The following is a 20838-nucleotide window of genomic DNA, read 5'->3' on the forward strand; positions in this document are numbered from 1 at the left end:
ACACACACACACACACACACACACACACACACACACACACACACACACACACACACACACAGTGAATGTTTCAGGGGCATCCTGCTGGATCGTTACCCATAGTGCACCTGGGGGACCAATAACCAATGAACAACAACAGTCTGAGCATGCTCCCTTGTGACATCCTCCTCCACCCCCCCGAGCTAAACTTCTGTTAGTCCTCATACACACGCACACACACACACACACACACACACACACACACACACACAGTTTATGTACGTGTTGTTTTGTTGATAAAGAGTTGCGGGCTACAAGCTGCTGTTCAGTGTGTGTGTGTGTGTGTGTGTGTGTGTGTGTGTGTGTGTGTGTGTGTGTGTGTGTGTGTGTGTGTGTGTTTCCCAGCTGATCGTTTATAAATCGTTCAGATACAGACATTAAATATGACCTCATCATTCATCCCAACGAATAGGAGCACTAGACTGAACCCCAAACAGATTGACTGAAGGACGACCCACGACATCAACAATACTGTGACGTCACGTCTCAATACTGTGACGTCATGTCTCAAATGAGACATGTTGCGAGACGAGAAGAACAAAAGCACTCTCATGTCTGTAAATATGAAGCTACAGCAAGCAGCTGGTTACCTTAGCTTAGCAAAAAAGACTGTAAACAAGAGAACACTGTTAGCTTAGCTTAGCATAAAGACTAACGGAAGGTGAAACAGTTAGCTTAGCTTAGCATAAAGATTTAAAGAAGGCGAAACAGTTTAGCTTAGCTTAGCCTAAAGACTGAAAGAAGGTGAAACATATAGCTTAGCTTAGCATAAAGACTGAAAGAAGGTGAAACAGTTTGCTTAGCTTAGCATAAAGACTAAAATAAGGTTAGCTTAGCTTACCATGAAGACTAAAGGAAGGTGAAACAGTTAGCTTAGTTTACCATGAAGACTAAAGGAAGGTGAAACAATTAGCTTAGCTTAGCATAAAGACTGAAAGAATGTGAAACAGTTAGCTTAGCTTAGCATAAAGACTAAAAGAAGGTGAAACAGTTAGCTTAGCTTGGCATAAAGAGTGCTACCTTGTGCAGTCGCCCCTCTCCGTCTCCCAGGAAGGCGATGGTGTGTCCAGCCTCTGTTGCCGTGGTGACAGCAGTCAGCTGGCTGGTGGAGGTGAAAGTTGGCGTGGCCTGGAGCGGCACGGTGCTGGCGATCGGGTTAGGGGTGTGTTCCCCCCCACAGGGATACTCTGACAAAGAGTCCTGGTTCAATGTAAACAACAACAACATTAATATAATAAACGTGTGTGTGTGTGTGTTTCCCAGCGGATCATTTTGATCCATTCAGAGAAGTTATAAATGGTTCAGATACAGACATTAAATATGACCTCATCATTCATCCCAACCAATAGGAGCACTAGACTGAACCCCAAACAGAGTGACTGAAGGACGACCCACGACATCAACAATACTGTGACGTCACGTGTCAATACTGTGACGTCACGTCTCAATACTGTGACGTCACGTCTCAAATGAGACATATTGTGAGACGAGAAGAACAAAAACACTCTCATGTCTGTAAATATGAAGCTACAGCAAGCAGCTGGTTAGCTTAGCTTAGCATAAAGACTGAAAGGAGATGAAACAGTTAGCTTAGCTTAGCATAAAGTTTGAGAGAAGGCAAAACAGTTAGCTTAGCATAAAGACTGAAAGAAGGCAAAACAGTTAGCTTAGCTTAGCCTAAAGACTAAAAGAAGGTGAAACAGTTAGCTTAGCTTAGCCTAAAGACTACAAGAAGGTGAAACAGTTAGCTTAGCTTAGCATAAAAATTGAAAGAAGGCAAATAGTTAGCTTAGCTTAGCATAAAGACTGAAAGAAGGCGAAACAGTTTGCTATTATTATAAACATTATTATTAAAACAACAATATTATTATAAACAACAATATTATTATAAACAACATTATTATAATAATAGTTAAACATAATTCAGGTTGAAAGTAACAGTTTAAACTAAGAACAGCTGGTAATAAATCAGACTGTATGAATGTGTTTAAATTAATATTATTATTAATAACAGAACGATAGATGTTTGTTTTCTTATAGAAGACACTTTATTTATCACATTAACATGGAGGATGATATTATAATATTTTAACTTTTTCTTTCAGCTGCAACCGTGTGTGTGTGTGTGTGTGTGTGTGTGTGTGTGTGTGGTTGAATGTGTGTCTCTGTGTGTGTGTGTGTGTGTGTGTGGTTGAGTGACAGCTGTCTGATGATAAATCCAGCTGCTGAAGATAACAGCTCTAATCCACACACACACACACACACACACACACACACACACAGACACACACACACACACACACACACACACACAGTATTAAGGTCAGCAGTGAGACAGATGTGACCAGTGACAATTTCTGACCAAACCAGCTGTTAATCTGCACGTGATCGATCAGTGATGATGTCATACTAAACGTGTGTGTGTGTGTGTATATATATATATATATGTGTGTGTGTGTGTGTGTGTGTGTGGGTGTGTATATGTACGTGTGTGTGTCTGTGTGTGTGTATATGTGTACGTGTGTATGTGTGTGTGTGTGTGTGTGACTGTGTATGTCTGTGTCTGTGTAGGGTGTAGGTGTGTGTCTGTGTGTGTGTGTCTGTCTGTCTGTCTGTCTGTCTGTCTGTGTGTGTGTGTGTGTGTGTGTGCGTGTGTGTGTGTGTGTGTCTGTCTCTGTGTAGAGTGTAGGTGTGTGTGTGTGTGTATGTGTGTGTGTAGGTGTGTGTCTGTGTCTGTGTGTGTGTGTGTATGTGTACCTTGGGTAGCTTCAGACATTTTGATGACACAGCGTATTCGATGTAAGCCTCTTCCTGTCCTCCTCTGCCTCGTCCTCCTTCAGTGTAACACACTTCCTGTGCTCGCCTAAACATGGCGTCCAGCTCCGCCATCCCATAAACACACAGCGCAGAGCGATTGGTCGCTACGGGCGTGGACGCTTGTCCCGCTGCCATGACGACAAAGAGGGCGGGCTCACCTGCGTGGCTCCCTAGCCCCGCCCCCTGAGCCAGGTTGTATCCACCACACATCAGAGGAACCTCCACGTAGGAGTAGAAGCTTCGGTCTGAGGAGCAGAGCCGGGACGCGTAGGTCCGGTACTCCTTCTTGTGCCACATGTCCCGCCGAGAGAACAAGAAGTACACGTGGTTGTTGTGGGCGACGGCCTTCACAAAGTGATTGTTGTACTCAGAGTAACTTCCTACGACCAGTTTACCAAGCTCCTCCTCCTGAGAGAACGCACGGCGGAGCGGTGGCACCGGGAACAGACGCCGCGTCGTGATTGGTGGGATGTCACCGGGACCTTTGCTGGTGTAGCCTCGACCAACCAGCATCAAGTGTAGCACGCCGCTAGCCCTGCCTCCTTCTTGTTTGTTCTCTGTGGTTATCACCACGGCGACGGTGGAGACTCGGGGGTCGTTGGCGGCGACGTACTGAGTGTCCACCGGGTTAGAGGTCTGATAGAGGAGCTCAGAGATGTTGGACAGACTCCTACAGACCAGAAAAGAAGAAAGGTCACACAGGTACTAACACCTGAAAAGTATAACAGGTACTAACACCTGGAGAGAGTAACAGGTACTAACATCTGGACAGAGTAACTGGTACTAACACCTGGACAGTATACCAGGTACTAACACCTGGACAGAGTAACAGGTACTAACACCTGAACAGAGTAACTGGTACTAACACCTGGACAGTATACCAGGTACTAACACCTGGACAGAGTAACAGGTGCTAACACCTGGACAGAGTAACAGGTCACACAGGTACTAACACCTGGACAGTATAACAGGTATTAACACATGGACAGTATACCAGGTACTAACACCTGGACAGAGTAACAGGTACTAACACCTGGACAGAGTAACTGGTACTAACACCTGGACAGTATACCAGGTACTAACACTTGGACAGAGTAACAGGTACTAACACCTGGACAGTATACCAGGTACTAACACCTGGACAGAGTAACAGGTACCAACACCTGGACAGAGTAACAGGTACTAACACCTGGACAGTATACCAGGTAGTAACACCTGGACAGCGTAACAGGTACTAACACCTGGACAGTATACCAGGTAGTAACACCTGGACAGAGTAACAGGTCACACAGGTACTAACACCTGGACAGTATAACAGGTATTAACACATGGACAGTATACCAGGTACTAACACCTGGACAGAGTAACAGGTACTAACACCTGGACAGAGTAACTGGTACTAACACCTGGACAGTATACCAGGTACTAACACTTGGACAGAGTAACAGGTACTAACACCTGGACAGTATACCAGGTACTAACACCTGGACAGAGTAACAGGTACTAACACCTGGACAGAGTAACAGGTACTAACACCTGGACAGTATACCAGGTACTAACACCTGGACAGAGTAACAGGTACTAACACCTGGACAGTATACCAGGTACTAACACCTGGACAGTATACCAGGTACTAACACCTGGACAGAGTAACAGGTACTAACACCTGGACAGTATACCAGGTAGTAACACCTGGACAGAGTAACAGGTCACACAGGTACTAACACCTGGACAGTATAACAGGTATTAACACCTGGACAGTATACCAGGTACTAACACTTGGACAGAGTAACAGGTACTAACACCTGGACAGTATACCAGGTACTAACACCTGGACAGAGTAACAGGTACTAACGCCTGGACAGAGTAACAGGTACTAACGCCTGGACAGTATACCAGGTACTAACACCTGGACAGAGTAACAGGTACTAACACCTGGACAGTATACCAGGTACTAACACCTGGACAGTATACCAGGTACTAACACCTGGACAGAATAACAGGTACTAACACCTGGACAGTATACCAGGTAGTAACACCTGGACAGAGTAACAGGTCACACAGGTACTAACACCTGGACAGTATAACAGGTATTAACACCTGGACAGTATACCAGGTACTAACACTTGGACAGAGTAACAGGTACTAACACCTGGACAGTATACCAGGTACTAACACCTGGACAGAGTAACAGGTACTAACGCCTGGACAGAGTAACAGGTACTAACGCCTGGACAGTATACCAGGTAGTAACACCTGGACAGAGTAACAGGTACTAACACCTGGACAGTATACCAGGTAGTAACACCTGGACAGAGTAACAGGTACTAACACCTGGACAGTATACCAGGTACTAACACCTGGACAGAGTAACAGGTCACACAGGTACTAACACATGGACAGTATACCAGGTACTAACACCTGGACAGAGTAACAGGTACCAACACCTGGACAGTATACCAGGTACTAACACGTGGACAGAGTAACAGGTACTAACACCTGGACAGTATACTATGTACTAACACCTGGACAGAGTAACAGGTACTAACACCTGGACAGAGTAACAGGTACTAACACCTGGACAGTATACCAGGTAGTAACACCTCGACAGAGTAACAGGTACTAACACCTGGACAGTATACCAGGTAGTAACAGCTGGACAGAGTAACAGGTACTAACACCTGGACAGTATACCAGGTACTAACACCTGGACAGAGTAACAGGTACTAACACCTGGACAGTATATCAGGTACTAACACCTTGACAGAGTAACTGGTACTAACACCTGGACAGTATACCAGGTATTAACACCTGGACAGAGTAACAGGTACTAACACCTGGACAGTATACCAGGTAGTAACACCTGGACAGAGTAACAGGTACTAACACCTGGACAGTATACCAGGTAGTAACAGCTGGACAGAGTAACAGGTACTAACACCTGGACAGTATACCAGGTACTAACACCTGGACAGAGTAACAGGTACTAACACCTGGACAGTATACCAGGTACTAACACCTTGACAGAGTAACTGGTACTAACACCTGGACAGTATACCAGGTAGTAACACCTGGACAGAGTAACTGGTACTAACACCTGGACAGTATACCAGGTACTAATACCTGGACAGAGTAACAGGTACTAACACCTGGACAGTATACCAGGTACTAACACTTGGACAGAGTAACATGTACTAACACCTGGACAGTATACCAGGTACTAACACCTGGACAGAGTAACTGGTACTAACACCTGGACAGTATACCAGGTACTAATACCTGGACAGAGTAACAGGTACTAACACCTGGACAGTATACCAGGTACTAATACCTGGACAGAGTAACAGGTACTAACACCTGGACAGTATACCAGGTACTAATACCTGGACAGAGTAACAGGTACTAACACCTGGACAGTATACCAGGTAGTAACACCTGGACAGAGTAACAGGTCACACAGGTACTAACACCTGGACAGTATAACAGGTATAACTACATGGACAGAGTAACAGGTAGTAACACCTGGACAGTGTGAGGAACAGCTTCAAACTGACGACATCATGTAAACTGAGTTACCTTTTATCACAGATCCCTTGAAAGAGTGAACCACAAACGATCAGGCTCACAGGCCCCACCCCTTGCCCCGCCTCCACCAGCAGCAGTTTGTTGTGGTTGTGAGTGGGCGTGGCCGAGGGGCATTCCTGTGGGATGATGGGGGGGAGGCAGTCAGGGGAGTCCAGGTGAGGGCCGGTCCTCACGTGTGACATCACCTCCAGATCAGAGGTCAGCTGGTACAGGTGGTCGACTCCGCCCACATAGAGATGCCCCGCCTCCAGCACCAGGTGAGAGAGGGGAGCTCCATGCTCCTCCACCCACCGCACCAAGGGGTCTGAGGTCACAATGACATCAGCAGAGTGGGAGGGAGGGGGGGGGAGGAGGAGGAGGAGGAGGAGTGATGGGGGAATGGAGGAGGCCAACATGGCTGCTCCTCTTTACCTGTAACAGGTGAGAGAAAAAGAGAGATGTTAAACTCAGCAGAGCAGCAGGCGTATTAAAACAGCATCAGAGTATATGTATATATATATATATATACATATATATTTATATCTATATACATACATATATATACATATATATATATATATCTATATACATGTATATATATATGTATATCTATAGATATACATGGCTATATATATAGATATACATATATATATATGTATATATCATATCATGTATATATATATATATATATATATGTATATATACATACTGTATATTATATACGGTTCACCTGTCATCACACCTGAACAGGTGAACCAGACTCTGCAGTCTTTCTGTTTCTCTTTGATATAAATATTTAAATATTTTCCCTCTGATGGTTGCCTGTAGGAACATCACCATGGCAACACACCCGTATCCACGGCAACGCAGTGGGAGGACTCAAACCTCCAGTGGGTTCTGACAGAGTGGAGATAGACTGGTTTAAACCGGTTTAAACTGGTTTAAACTGGTGTCTAACTGGTTTAAAGGTATGAGGTATATGAGATATATGAGATATATTAGATATATGAGGTATATGAGGTATATTAGATATATGAGGTATATGAGATATATGAGGTATATGAGATATATGAGGTATGTGAGATATGAGATATGAGACATATGAGGTATATGAGATATATTAGATATGAGGTATATGAGATATATTAGATATATGAGGTATATGAGATATATGAGGTATATGAGATATATGAGATATATGAGGTATGTGAGATATGAGATATGAGATATATGAGGTATATGAGATATGAGATATAATAGATATATGAGGTATATGAGATATATGAGATATACAGTATGAGGTATATGAGATATATTAGATATATTAGATATATGAGGTATATTAGATATGAGGTATATGAGATATATTAGATATATGAGGTATATGAGATATATGAGGTATATGAGATATATGAGGTATATGAGATATATTAGATATATGAGGTATATGAGATATATGAGGTATATTAGATGTGAGGTATATTAGATATATTAGATATATGAAGTATATGAGGTATATGAGATATATTAGATATGAGGTATATGAGATATGAGATATATTAGATATATGAGGTATATGAGAGATATGAGATATACAGAATGAGGTATATGAGATATATTAGATATATGAGCTATATTAGATATATGAGGTATATGAGATATGAAATATATGAGATATGAGATATATGAGGTATATGAGATATATGAGGTATATGAGATATATGAAGTATATGAGATATATTAGATATATGAGGTATATGAGATATATGAGGTATATGAGATATATGAGATATATGAGGTATGTGAGATATGAGATATGAGAGATATGAGATATATGAGATATATGAGATATACAGAATGAGGTATATGAGATATATTAGATATATGAGATATATTAGATATATGAGGTATATGAGATATGAAATATATGAGATATGAGATATATGAGGTATATGAGATATATGAGATATATAAAGTATATGAGATATATTAGATATATGAGGTATATGAGATATGAGATATATGAGATATATTAGATATATGATATGAGATATATGAGATATGAGATATATGAGATGTATGAGGTATATGAGATATATGAGGTATATGAGATATATTAGATATGAGGTATATGAGATATATTAGATATATGAGGTATATGAGATATATGAGGTATATGAGATATATGAGATATATGAGGTATGTGAGATATGAGATATATGAGGTATATGAGATATAATAGATATATGAGGTATATGAGATATATGAGATATGAGATATATGAGATATACAGTATGAGGTATATGAGATATATTAGATATATTAGATATATGAGGTATATTAGATATGAGGTATATGAGATATATTAGATATATGAGGTATATGAGATATATGAGGTATATGAGATATATGAGGTATATTAGATATGAGGTATATGAGATATATTAGATATATGAGGTATATGAGATATATGAGATATATGAGGTATATTAGATGTGAGGTATATGAGATATATTAGATATATGAAGTATATGAGGTATATGAGATATATGAGGTATGTGAGATATGAGATATGAGATATATGAGGTATATGAGATATATTAGATATATGAGGTATATGAGATATGAGATATATTAGATATATTAGATATATGAGGTATATGAGAGATATGAGATATATGAGATATACAGAATGAGGTATATGAGATATATTAGATATATGAGATATATTAGATATATGAGGTATATGAGATATGAAATATATGAGATATGAGATATATGAGGTATATGAGATATATGAGGTATATGAGATATATGAGATATATGAAGTATATGAGATATATGAGGTATATGAGGTATATGAGATATATGAGGTATATGAGATATATGAGATATATGAGGTATGTGAGATATGAGAGATATGAGATATATGAGATATACAGAATGAGGTATATGAGATATATGAGCTATACAGAATGAGGTATATGAGATATATTAGATATATGAGATATATTAGATATATGAGGTATATGAGATATGAAATATATGAGATATGAGATATATGAGGTATATGAGATATATGAGATATATGAAGTATATGAGATATATTAGATATATGAGGTATATGAGATATGAGATATATGAGATATATTAGATATATGATATGAGATATATGAGATATGAGATATATGAGATATATGAGGTATATGAGATATATGAGGTATATGAGCTATGAGATATATGAGATATATGAGGTATATGAGATATATGATGTATATGAGATATATGAGGTATATGAGATATATTAGATATATGATGTATATGAGATATATGAGGTATATGAGATATGAGATATATGAGATATATGAGGTATATAGATAGATACATAGTAACTTTATTGATCCCGCGAGGGGAAATTATTTAGTTGCAAGAAGCAATAGGATACAGAAAAAAAATGCACATTTCAATACACAATATATACAATTAAATATATATGAGATATATTAGATATATGAGGTATATGAGATATAAGATATGTTAGATATATGAGGTATATGAGATATTCATGCCCACTGATTTAATGTGATACCAAAGAGCCTCACAGAGCAGAGAAGAGTTAGTCTGTAAAACCTGAGGCTCTTTGTGATCAATAATCAGAGTGTTGTTGTTGTTGTTGTTTGTTGGGTAACAGACAGAGAACAGTGAACTGAATAAAACGCTGCATGTTCCTCTGATACAAAACGCTATTCATCTCTCTCTCTCCTGATTAACTCGTGCTCGCTCGACCATCCCTCCCTCCTGCTGCGTGTCGGTTCAGAAACTCTCTGTCTAACTCGCCCCAGTGCATGCTGGGAAACACCCAGAGAGGCCTCAGGACACACACACATACATGCGCACACGTGCGCACACACACACACACACACACACACACACACACACACACACACAGAGAGTCAGTGTGTCTCTATGGTAATAACTTCCTCCTTCAGCCTGATGGAGAGCGAGAGGTTCATCTGTAATTCATAGAGCTGAACAGACATACAGACAGGCAGTCAGACAGACCGACAGTCAGTCAGACAGACAGCTGTAGGTTGTCAGAAAGTAAAATGAGTTTAAAGTTGGAAGAAAGAGAATCTGAGAAGGACAGAAGAAGGACGGGGGGGGGGGGTGTAAAGAGAGCTGGAGGCGATGAAGCGTTAAACTCAAAAATGAGGAAAAAGACTCAGAGAGAGAGAAAATAAATTCATGTTTGATCTGCTGAACTGTCTGTCTGTCTGAAAGTAAAAGCTGAATCTTAGGTTACAATATTGTAACCAAGGTTCTAAGAGCACAGGAGTCTGGTGTTGGTGTTTATTATACTATATTTATCCCTTTAAGGGGGACATTTGTCTTACATTTGACCCATCCCTGTATCAGGGAGCAGTGGGCTGCCCATGACAGGCGTCCGGGGAGCCGCTAGGGGGACAGTGTCTTGCTCAAGGACACTTCGACTCTGAACACGTCCCAGCCAAGGATTGAACCGTCACCCCTCCGGTTCCCAGACAACCCTCTTAGTCCAGTGAGCGAGCCGCCCCCCGTTTGGCGGTTTGGGTTAGGCTCCACCTGTGTTCATAGAACTGGAATTACAATATCATTAATTTGGTTGTAACTCACAGGCTCCACCTCCAACTGGACTGTTTGGGTACAGTGGGGCAGATGGACCACACTGATCCTGACCGGCTAGAGGTTCACATACTTCTTAATAACCTCTGAGCACGCCCAACCCTGCAGGGGTCAAAAGACAAGCAGTAGACATTCTGCACACCAGCTTCCTTTGTCCATCAAAGAGCACACAAACACAAACACCCAGAAGACCAGCAGCTCTGTGTTGTTCCAGAAAGACAGGAAGAACTCCTTAAGTTCTTTGGAGCCCCTCTGAGGTGGTCTGACAGGGCTGCTGGTTCACAGACTCTCTACATCGAGGTCAGTGCGAGCAGCAGAGTTCCTTCAGAGAGGCTCCAGAGGCTCAAAGGGAGTTCCCTCTGTGGGGAGGAGGCCCACATCACTGGTCTCCTGACCCCCTGCAAAAACCTCTTCATCACTGGTCTCCTGATCCCCTGCAAGAACCTCTTCATCACTGGTCTCCTGACTCCCTGCAAGAACCTCTTCATGAGAGGGTGTCCAAAGACCCGTCTGTTGCCAAAACCCTCTCGGTAGAAATGGCTGCTGTTAACATGTTGCAGTTGCATGAGACGCCCTTTATTCGTCAAATACTGTAGAAATAAGAGAATAGACCCGACTGCACATGACAGAAGGTCCGGCCTTACACCAGCATTTGGAACTGGTCCTGGTTGAACCAGCTCATACCCTGATGGGAGGAGCTACCATGCAAGGTACCACCTGCCCATAAGGACTTTAACTAGCATCCATACAACATTCATACGGGAGTAATTTGGGGTTGCCCAAGAACACATCGACATAAACCAGCAGAGCTGGGGATCGAACCACTGATCCTCTGATTGAAGGACGACTTGCTCTACTACTCAGCCACAGTCGCCCAAAATGGTCTGCACATCCTGGACAGACATTCCAGCCCTTTTAAGCATCATCTTCTCAGGAGCCAAGTCAGTCTCTTCGGAGACCTTCAAGACCTTTTGAAACCTTTTCATGACCCAGTGAAACCACCTCCGAAACCTCTAGGACCTACTTCTGGTACCTTCTCAAGGACCACGATAATCAAGGATCACTAGAAATCCCTCAGCGACCTGGAACATTGTCAAAGACCTCCGGTATCTTCTGAAGGAGACATGGAAGTGGAGCAGACCCCATTAAGCCCAGTCCAGACTAGAGAGGCTCAGGCTGGTTTTAGAAAGTAAGGGTCGTAACCTGTTTCAGCACGAAGCTCGTAGTAGAGTCAGGTGGTCAGTTACAGGAGAAGAGGTGCTGTGAGGAGAGATCTCTGTCTCCAGCCTCCACATTCTTTCTTTCATCACTAGAAATAAAACTGGAGCAAGTATCATCACCATCACTCACATTTTAAGACGCTACAAATAATATCAGCTGCAAAAAAAGCCTGATAAGCCAAGTACAGAGAGTTGTTGCTATGGAGACGATAAACTGTCTCCTTTAGTGGAAGTGGTGTGAACTGGCCCTGTAACATCCTCTAGACCGCTTGAACCTCCTCCAGGACCACTGCAACATCCTCTATGACTCTTGTGAAGACAAAACTTTATTATTAAAATGGGGGTGACCGTGGCTAAGTGGAGAGCAGGGAAGCCTTTCAATCAGAGGGTCGTCGGTTCGATCCCCGGCTCCTGCTCTACTAGTCCCATGTCAATGTGTCCTTGAGCAAGACACTTAACCCCAAAAATTGCTCCCGTAGCTGTGTCTACGGTGTGTAGATAGATACTGAATTGTAAGTCGCTTTGGATAAAAGCGTCTGCTAAATGACTGTAATGTAATGTAAAAAGACGGTATGCGTGTAGCGTCTGTTGACACGCCGTCACTGAGATGAGATAAACCGGGGAACAAAACGTTTGAAGCTTAGTGACGCTGATCAATCTGCGTTATTTGGTGCGTTTTTGTTGAACATTCAGCAGTTTACTTTGTTAAACGCAGCAGTTTGTGCTTCAAACCCTGCCCCCCCCCCCCAACACACTTCCTCTCTGTATGTAAATTAACAGGCTGCTTTCAACACGTCGAGGTGATGATTATAGGCTGCCTCACCTCAGGCGCGCGCAAACGCGCGCGCGCGCACACACACACACACACACACACACACACACACACACACACACACACACACACCTCCACCCCCATATTATCTCTGTGGTTTGCTGCTGACTCTTCAAAGACACCAAAGACTACAACACACACACATACCGCTGTGTGTGTGTGTGTGTGTGTGTGTGTGTGTGTGTGTGTGCAGTTAAATGTCTTCTCTTTGTTCGTTTCTTCCTCTTCTCTCGGGGACTCTCCCTCACTGTGTCCTACTTTCTCTCAGAGTCATTCTCCAACTAACTGACCTGCACAGAGCAGATGTGGGCGTGGTCAGTGTTCATTATCAATGTTCGTGATTGGTTGTTTTGTTGAAAAAATTGTTTACATCACAGTGGGACTGTGTTTCCGTCTAGAGAGCCGCTGGTTCTAATCTACTGAAGTAGCACATCACAGTAGATGATGAAGACCAGAGAGAGAGACGACATATAGCACGAGGTCATGAGATAATATGAGGTCATGAGATCATGAGATAACATGAGGTCATGAGATCATGAGATAACATGAGGTCATGAGATAACGAGGTCATGAAATAACATGAGGTCATGACGTCATGAGATAACGAGGTCATGAGATAACATGAGGTCATGATATCATGAGATAACATGAGGTCATGATGTCATGAGATAACATGAGTTCATGAGATAACATGAGGTCATGAGATCATGAGATAACATGAGGTCATGAGATAACGAGGTCATGAAATAACATGAGGTCATGACGTCATGAGATAACGAGGTCATGAGATAACATGAGGTCATGATGTCATGAGACAACATGAGGTCATGAGATCATGAGATAAAATGAGGTCATGAGGTAACATGAGGTCATGACGTCATGAGATAACGTGAGGTCATGACGTCATGAGATAACATGAGGTCATGAAATAACATGAGGTCATGAAATAACATGAGGTCATGAAATAACAAGGTCATGACGTCATGAGATAACACGAGGTCATGAGATCACAAGATAACATGAGGTCATGAGATAACATGAGGTCATGAGGTAACATGAGGTCATGACGTCATGAGATAACATGAGGTCATGACGTCATGAGATAACATGAGGTTAGATCACTACACACAGTACTATCTATTGGACATACTAAGTACTGAACAGAGTCATATCTATTAGAAGTACTCAGTACTTAACAAAGTACTAATTTATAAGTACCAAGTACCACATGCAATACTATGATTTAGAAGTACTCAGTACTAGACTGGATATTATTAGAATAACTCAGCACTACATGGAGTAATATATTTCAGAAGTACTCAGTATTACATGCAGTAATATATTTTAGAAGTACTCAGTATTACATGTAGTAATATCTATTAGAAGTACTCAGTACTACATGCAGTAACATCTATTAAAAGTACTCAGTACTACATGCAGTACTTCCATGTGGCTCAGTTCTTTGTCTTTGTTTTTCTTACTTTTCCTTCTTTGTCTTTTTTTCTGCTTCAGGATTATTTTGTCGTTTGTTCTGCTTTATTATTATTCACACACACACACACACACACACACACACACACACTAAAACACACTTCCCTGGTGAGCTCATGAATATTTTTCGGCGCTCAGAGAGACGAGGATAGGGACGAGGGAAAGTGACAACTGTGACACACACACACACACAGTACCGCTGTGATGTAATGTGTGTGTGTGTGTGTGTGTGTGTGTGTGTGTGTGTGTGTGTGTGTGTGTGTGTCACAGTTGTCAGAAAATAAAATTGTAATTCCCCAAAAGGGCATTTTTCGGTTTGTGTGTCACAGAGCTGACTGTACACACGCCTTCATCGTCGTCGTCATCATCATCATCATCATCATCATCATCATCATCATCATCATCATCCCAACTGGAAGTCAATTTGTAGCCGTGGTGACACAATGAGCCATTTAAACACCTCCTCCTCTGTCATTGGCATGGTTACCACGGAGACAGAGGGGCGTGGCATGTTCAAGATATTATTGGTTGTGGTTTGATGAGGTTCAGGTGTTCCTGAACGTGATCCAGATCTTCGTATAAATCCAGTCCTCATGAGCTACCGCATCCTTTTGTTTTTGTTTTTATTTCTTCTAGAACTTCCTGCAATTTGTCCAGAAATTTGAACCACATCCAAAACAATGTTTTGAAACTAGAAACAAACTAAACCATGTTTCAGAGTGATCCGGTCCGAGACCAACTCTATTCGTCTGACCAAGATGTCTGGTCCTGTTTGGTCCTGTCTGGTCCAGGCACCTGTAATTTTGGTCTGAAAGTCTGAAAGTCCAGACCACATGAGGTCCTGCTTCACTTCCAGCTCTACAGGTTTACAGGAACCACATGTTCCTCTTTCATGTTGGATCCAACATTTACACAAGAATCCAGAAAGACTACATGGGCCTGCAGGATAGTTAACAGCCTGATTTGAGATAAATTCACACCAAGCCCCGTGAGACGTTAAGTTTCACCTACGTGTGAATGTTCATCCAAACACAACTCTCATTGGACGAGAGCCACAGACTCCACAGGGCTTCCTGTGCTGCAGCCCTGCTGTCCCTGAAACTATAAAACTCTGTCTCACCTCCACCTCTGGGCCGTCCCACACGATTCGTTTTGCATGAAAGGTGGAGGTATGCACCACTAAACCTAGGAATAATCTAAATTCGCTGGACGAACAATAGACTGTTTTTGGATCCTGAAGAAGCGAAGCGGACAACTTGCCTGCAGAAGGAAGAAAACCCATTCTTCAGAGAAAGAGAAGGACAAATTCTCTTTCCAGTCAAGTCAACATTTGCCGGTTCGTAAGGAAGAAAAATTCCCTGAGGAATCCCGAGTTTAACCAAGAAACTCAAGAACCACATCAACCAATAACAAGTCATCTCACAGTAAGAGGCTTGTGTCTCGGCAGAGTTTAGGTCATAGTGTGTTTATTACCTTGTTTTGTTTTGTTTACGTTTACTGTATTGTTACAACGTGTTCTTGTATGTTTACGGATCACCGAGTTCCTTTAGTGCTGTTTAGAAACTACTGTTGTCTGTTTGTTTGTTTATTTATTTTGCAGGGACAATGCACACCAATCAACAGTGAAACTGTAAGTGAGTTAGCCAGAGAGGCTAGTTTTCATCTGCTGAGTATTGTGTTCCATACTGTTGCAACAGTGTTATGTTATGTATCAGTCACCGCGAATGAAGTTGGTAATTGTGACTTCATCATTTAAAAGACCAGAACCGCGGCTGGCCAAATCTAAGTTCACCAGTCAGGTTTCTGTGTGGTAAATAACAATCTCAGTATTTTACTGTGACGGTGAGGATCTGCCTTGTTTTGTGGGTTCTTTTGTTTTTGTTTTTACGAGGCTACCCTCCATTTTGATAGTCCTATCTATCTTCTGCCATATAGACACACACACAGATTGTTTGTTGATTTTAGATAGTAGCTCATAATTGTATTGTAGTAGTTGTTAGTTTGAGATATTATTTGACTTGATCATTATTATTAGAATTTAATAAACTCTGTTATATGTTAAAGAGCAGCTGTCTGTGATTACTTTGTGCATGTGTGTTGTGATAACAGCTGATATCAAACCGTGTAATAGTACTTTGTTTAGTAATAATTCTATTGACGTCAATAATTTAGTTTTTCATGTTTGCTGATAATCAAACACCCTCCTGATAGATCCCAACAAGACCTTTATGAAAAGAACTCTCTTTAGAGTTTTGAAGACATCATTTAAAGGTCTGATACAGGATCCATTCAGGATACCAGTGTTTGATGAAAGAGGTCACTTATGGACCTTCTACATCAGAGCTGCAGTCACTCTGAAGCTCCAGCAGTGGGACTCATGTGGACTCATGCGGGACACTATAACAGACTTTTCTTGGTCCTCAGCAGGTCTCTTTGTCTCGTTTGGAGCTGTTTCCTGCAGCAGGATTCTCCGTTAGATTCTGGGTTGTTGTGTTCTGAATGGAGTTAATTCCTCTTTTCTGCTCAGTGTGTCGGGTTTAGAACACAGAACCTTTAGAGCCTGTTTGTCTTGTAGCTGCTATTCCTGCCTCTCTGTCTCTAATCTGGATTAAAGCTGTTTGTGTTGACAGCAGATGTAAACACACACACAGTGATGTTTGACAGGAGGATCAGATCAGAATAAGAAGAATTAGACATTCTGTTAGGTTGAATCCAGGACAGAAGATCAGAATAATAAGTGAATATCAGCAGATTAACAGCAGAGGCTCAGCTCTGCCTGCAGGAGGGAAACATCAAAAGAATTAAAAGAATATATATAAACGTCTCTTCAATCAGAGACACTTTATCCAAAGGAACAGTGAGGAGGATCAACAAAGTCCAGGAACTCATTGAGGTCCATGTCGATCCAGAACCGAGTAACTGCACTTTTATTTGCTGTTTCTTCATTAAAGCATTGCAACATTGTATCTAAAGACTTTATGTGAATAATGTTCAGCTTTCAACTCATTCTCATCAAACTGACTGAAAACATTCCACAGCCGGTTCTTAGACCTCCTCACAAACAGAACTTCAGAACCTCCTCCTGTCTACCGGAGCCCCTCAGGGCCATGTGTTCGACTCCCTCCTGTTCACAACTGTTCCCCCAAATATGAAAAGAACTCTGTTTGACGTGTTCAGATGAAACTAACGACAATAAAACTTTATATTGAGAGGAAATCAACGACCTTCAGAGAACAAACTGCTCAAACTAAAGAGATGACTGTTGATTTTAGAAACAAGGAGGTGAAGACACACATCTGTCTCCATCCTGGAGAAGAAACATCATCAACATCCGCATTCATGAAGGAAACTGAATAAGTTCTTGTTAACTTCATCAGAGGAGCAACAGAAACATTACAAACTACCACAAGAGGTTCAGGGTCCAGGAGAGGAGAGCTCTACAGATTAAAACCAGAACATCACTGGTTCCATCTACTGATCATCAGTGATGTTGGTGAGAAGATCTAAAGGACATAAGAAGATACCCAGCAGATATACGTATGTGTGTAAACCTGTAACAAAGACAAACAAAAGAACGTTGTAACCTAAAGAAGTAGAACTCGCTTTACTGTCACCGGTTTCTTCATTAAAATAGTTTCATAAGCTGCCTTTGACAACCAGCACGCCCATGATGACATCATCATGAGGAGACGACCGTGTTTTAAAACATTAGCTAGCGGACATTCTCTCTGATGCAGTTTTATAAGGAAAATGTGATGTTGGAGACAAACCTGTGGTGAAGAAATATGAATATATTAATTTTGGATTCAGCAAAGGTGAGTGAGCATAAACATCTCTTGGGTCATTACAGCTGACGGTCACAAGTGGGTCTTAAGTTACAAAAGGTTCAGAACCAGTTCAACTGTATTCTACTGTCAGAGTTTCTACTTTATTTTACCGTATTCTACTGCAGGGTTCTCTGCAGCAGGCTGATCTGAACAAACCCTCCATAAACTGAATACTGATCACTGCAAACATTAAATATTAATAACTACACTCAAACACTACAACACACACACACACACACACACACAGTGAAGGAATTAGCATCAATATCATTACTGCCCATCACCTCTCACTGCTTGTTGGCACATTTCCCCTCAAACACACATCTGTCTGAGTGTGTGTGTGTTTCTGGGTGTGTACGAATATATTATCACTGCAGCCTCCTCTTCAATTATCAGAGTGTGTGTGAGTGGGATTGATCAGCAGGAGATCACAAGACAGGTGTTCACCTCTACCTCAAATCGACACTCAAGCTGTTAACACACCTTATTGTTTGAAACAGTAACAGACTCACTGTATTAAACTCAACTCACCGTAATAAACACAACTCACCGTATTAAACACAACTCACCGTAATAAACACAACTCACCGTAATAAACACAACTCACCATATTAAACACAACTCACTATAATAAACACAACTCTATATTAAACACAACTCACTATAATAAACACAACTCTATATTAAACACAACTCACTATAATAAACACAACTCACTATAATAAACGCAACTCTATAATAAACACAACTCACTATAATAAACACAATTCACTGTAATAAATACAACTCGCTATAATAAACACAACTCACTGTAATAAACACAACTCACTGTATTAAACAAAACTCACTGTAATAAACACAACTCACTGTATTAAACAAAACTCACTGTAATAAACACAACTCACTATTATAAAAACAACTCACTATAATAAACACAACTCACTGTAATAACCACAACTCACTATAATAAGCACAACTCACTATAATAAACAAAACTCACTGCATTAAACACAACTCAGTGTATTAAACACAACTCACTGCAATAAACACAACTCACTGTATTAAACACAACTCACTATAATAAACACAACTCACTATACTAAACACAACTCTATAATAAACACAACTCACTGTGATAAACACAATTCACTATAATAAACACAACTCACTATAAGAAACACAACTCACTGTAATAAACACAACTCACTGCATTAAACACAACTCACTATAATAAACACAACTCACTGCATTGAACACAACTCACTATAATTAAAAGAACTCACTATGATCAACAACTCACTATAATAAACAGAACTCACAATAATATTCACAACTTACTATAATTAACACAACTCACTATAATAAACACAACTCACTGTAATAAACAGGACTTACTATAATAAACACAACTCACTATAATAAACACAACTCACTGCATTAAACACAACTCAGTGTATTAAACACAACTCACTGCATTAAACACAACTCACTGCATTAAACACAACTCACTATAATAAACACAGCTCACCGTAATAAACACAACTCACTATAATAAACACAACTCACTGTATTAAACAAAACTCACTGTAATAAACACAACTCACTGTATTAAACAAAACTCACTGTAATAAACACAACTCACTATTATAAAAACAACTCACTATAATAAACACAACTCACTGTAATAACCACAACTCACTATAATAAGCACAACTCACTATAATAAACAAAACTCACTGCATTAAACACAACTCAGTGTATTAAACACAACTCACTGCAATAAACACAACTCACTGTATTAAACACAACTCACTATAATAAACACAACTCACTATACTAAACACAACTCTATAATAAACACAACTCACTGTGATAAACACAATTCACTATAATAAACACAACTCACTATAAGAAACACAACTCACTGTAATAAACACAACTCACTGCATTAAACACAACTCACTATAATAAACACAACTCACTGCATTGAACACAACTCACTATAATTAAAAGAACTCACTATGATCAACAACTCACTATAATAAACAGAACTCACAATAATATTCACAACTTACTATAATTAACACAACTCACTATAATAAACACAACTCACTGTAATAAACAGGACTTACTATAATAAACACAACTCACTATAATAAACACAACTCACTGCATTAAACACAACTCAGTGTATTAAACACAACTCACTGCATTAAACACAACTCACTGCATTAAACACAACTCACTATAATAAACACAGCTCACCGTAATAAACACAACTCACTATAATAAACACAACTCATTATAATTTACACAACTCACTATAATAAACACAACTCACTATAAGAAACACAACTCACTGTAATAAACACAACTCACTGCATTA

General features: G+C 40.5%; 1 protein-coding gene across 1 annotated transcript in view; it reads right to left on the reverse strand.

Moving 5' to 3' along the window:
• The window catches only part of plxnb3 (plexin B3), a 64969-nt gene that overhangs the window by 24128 nt on the left and 20003 nt on the right, over nt 1-20838 (reverse strand). The window contains exons 3-5 of the mRNA XM_068732123.1: nt 6433-6852; nt 2797-3526; nt 1060-1239 (exon numbers count right to left, since the gene is read on the reverse strand). Coding sequence (XP_068588224.1) covers nt 1060-1239; nt 2797-3526; nt 6433-6836 — 1314 coding nt within the window. The 5' untranslated portion in view covers nt 6837-6852. The remainder of the gene's footprint in view (nt 1-1059; nt 1240-2796; nt 3527-6432; nt 6853-20838) is intronic.

Source organism: Cebidichthys violaceus, unplaced genomic scaffold, assembly GCF_023349555.1.
Source record: "Cebidichthys violaceus isolate CVI_PGR_0920_01 unplaced genomic scaffold, fCebVio1.0.p SCAF_57, whole genome shotgun sequence".
Taxonomy (NCBI): domain Eukaryota; kingdom Metazoa; phylum Chordata; class Actinopteri; order Perciformes; family Stichaeidae; genus Cebidichthys; species Cebidichthys violaceus.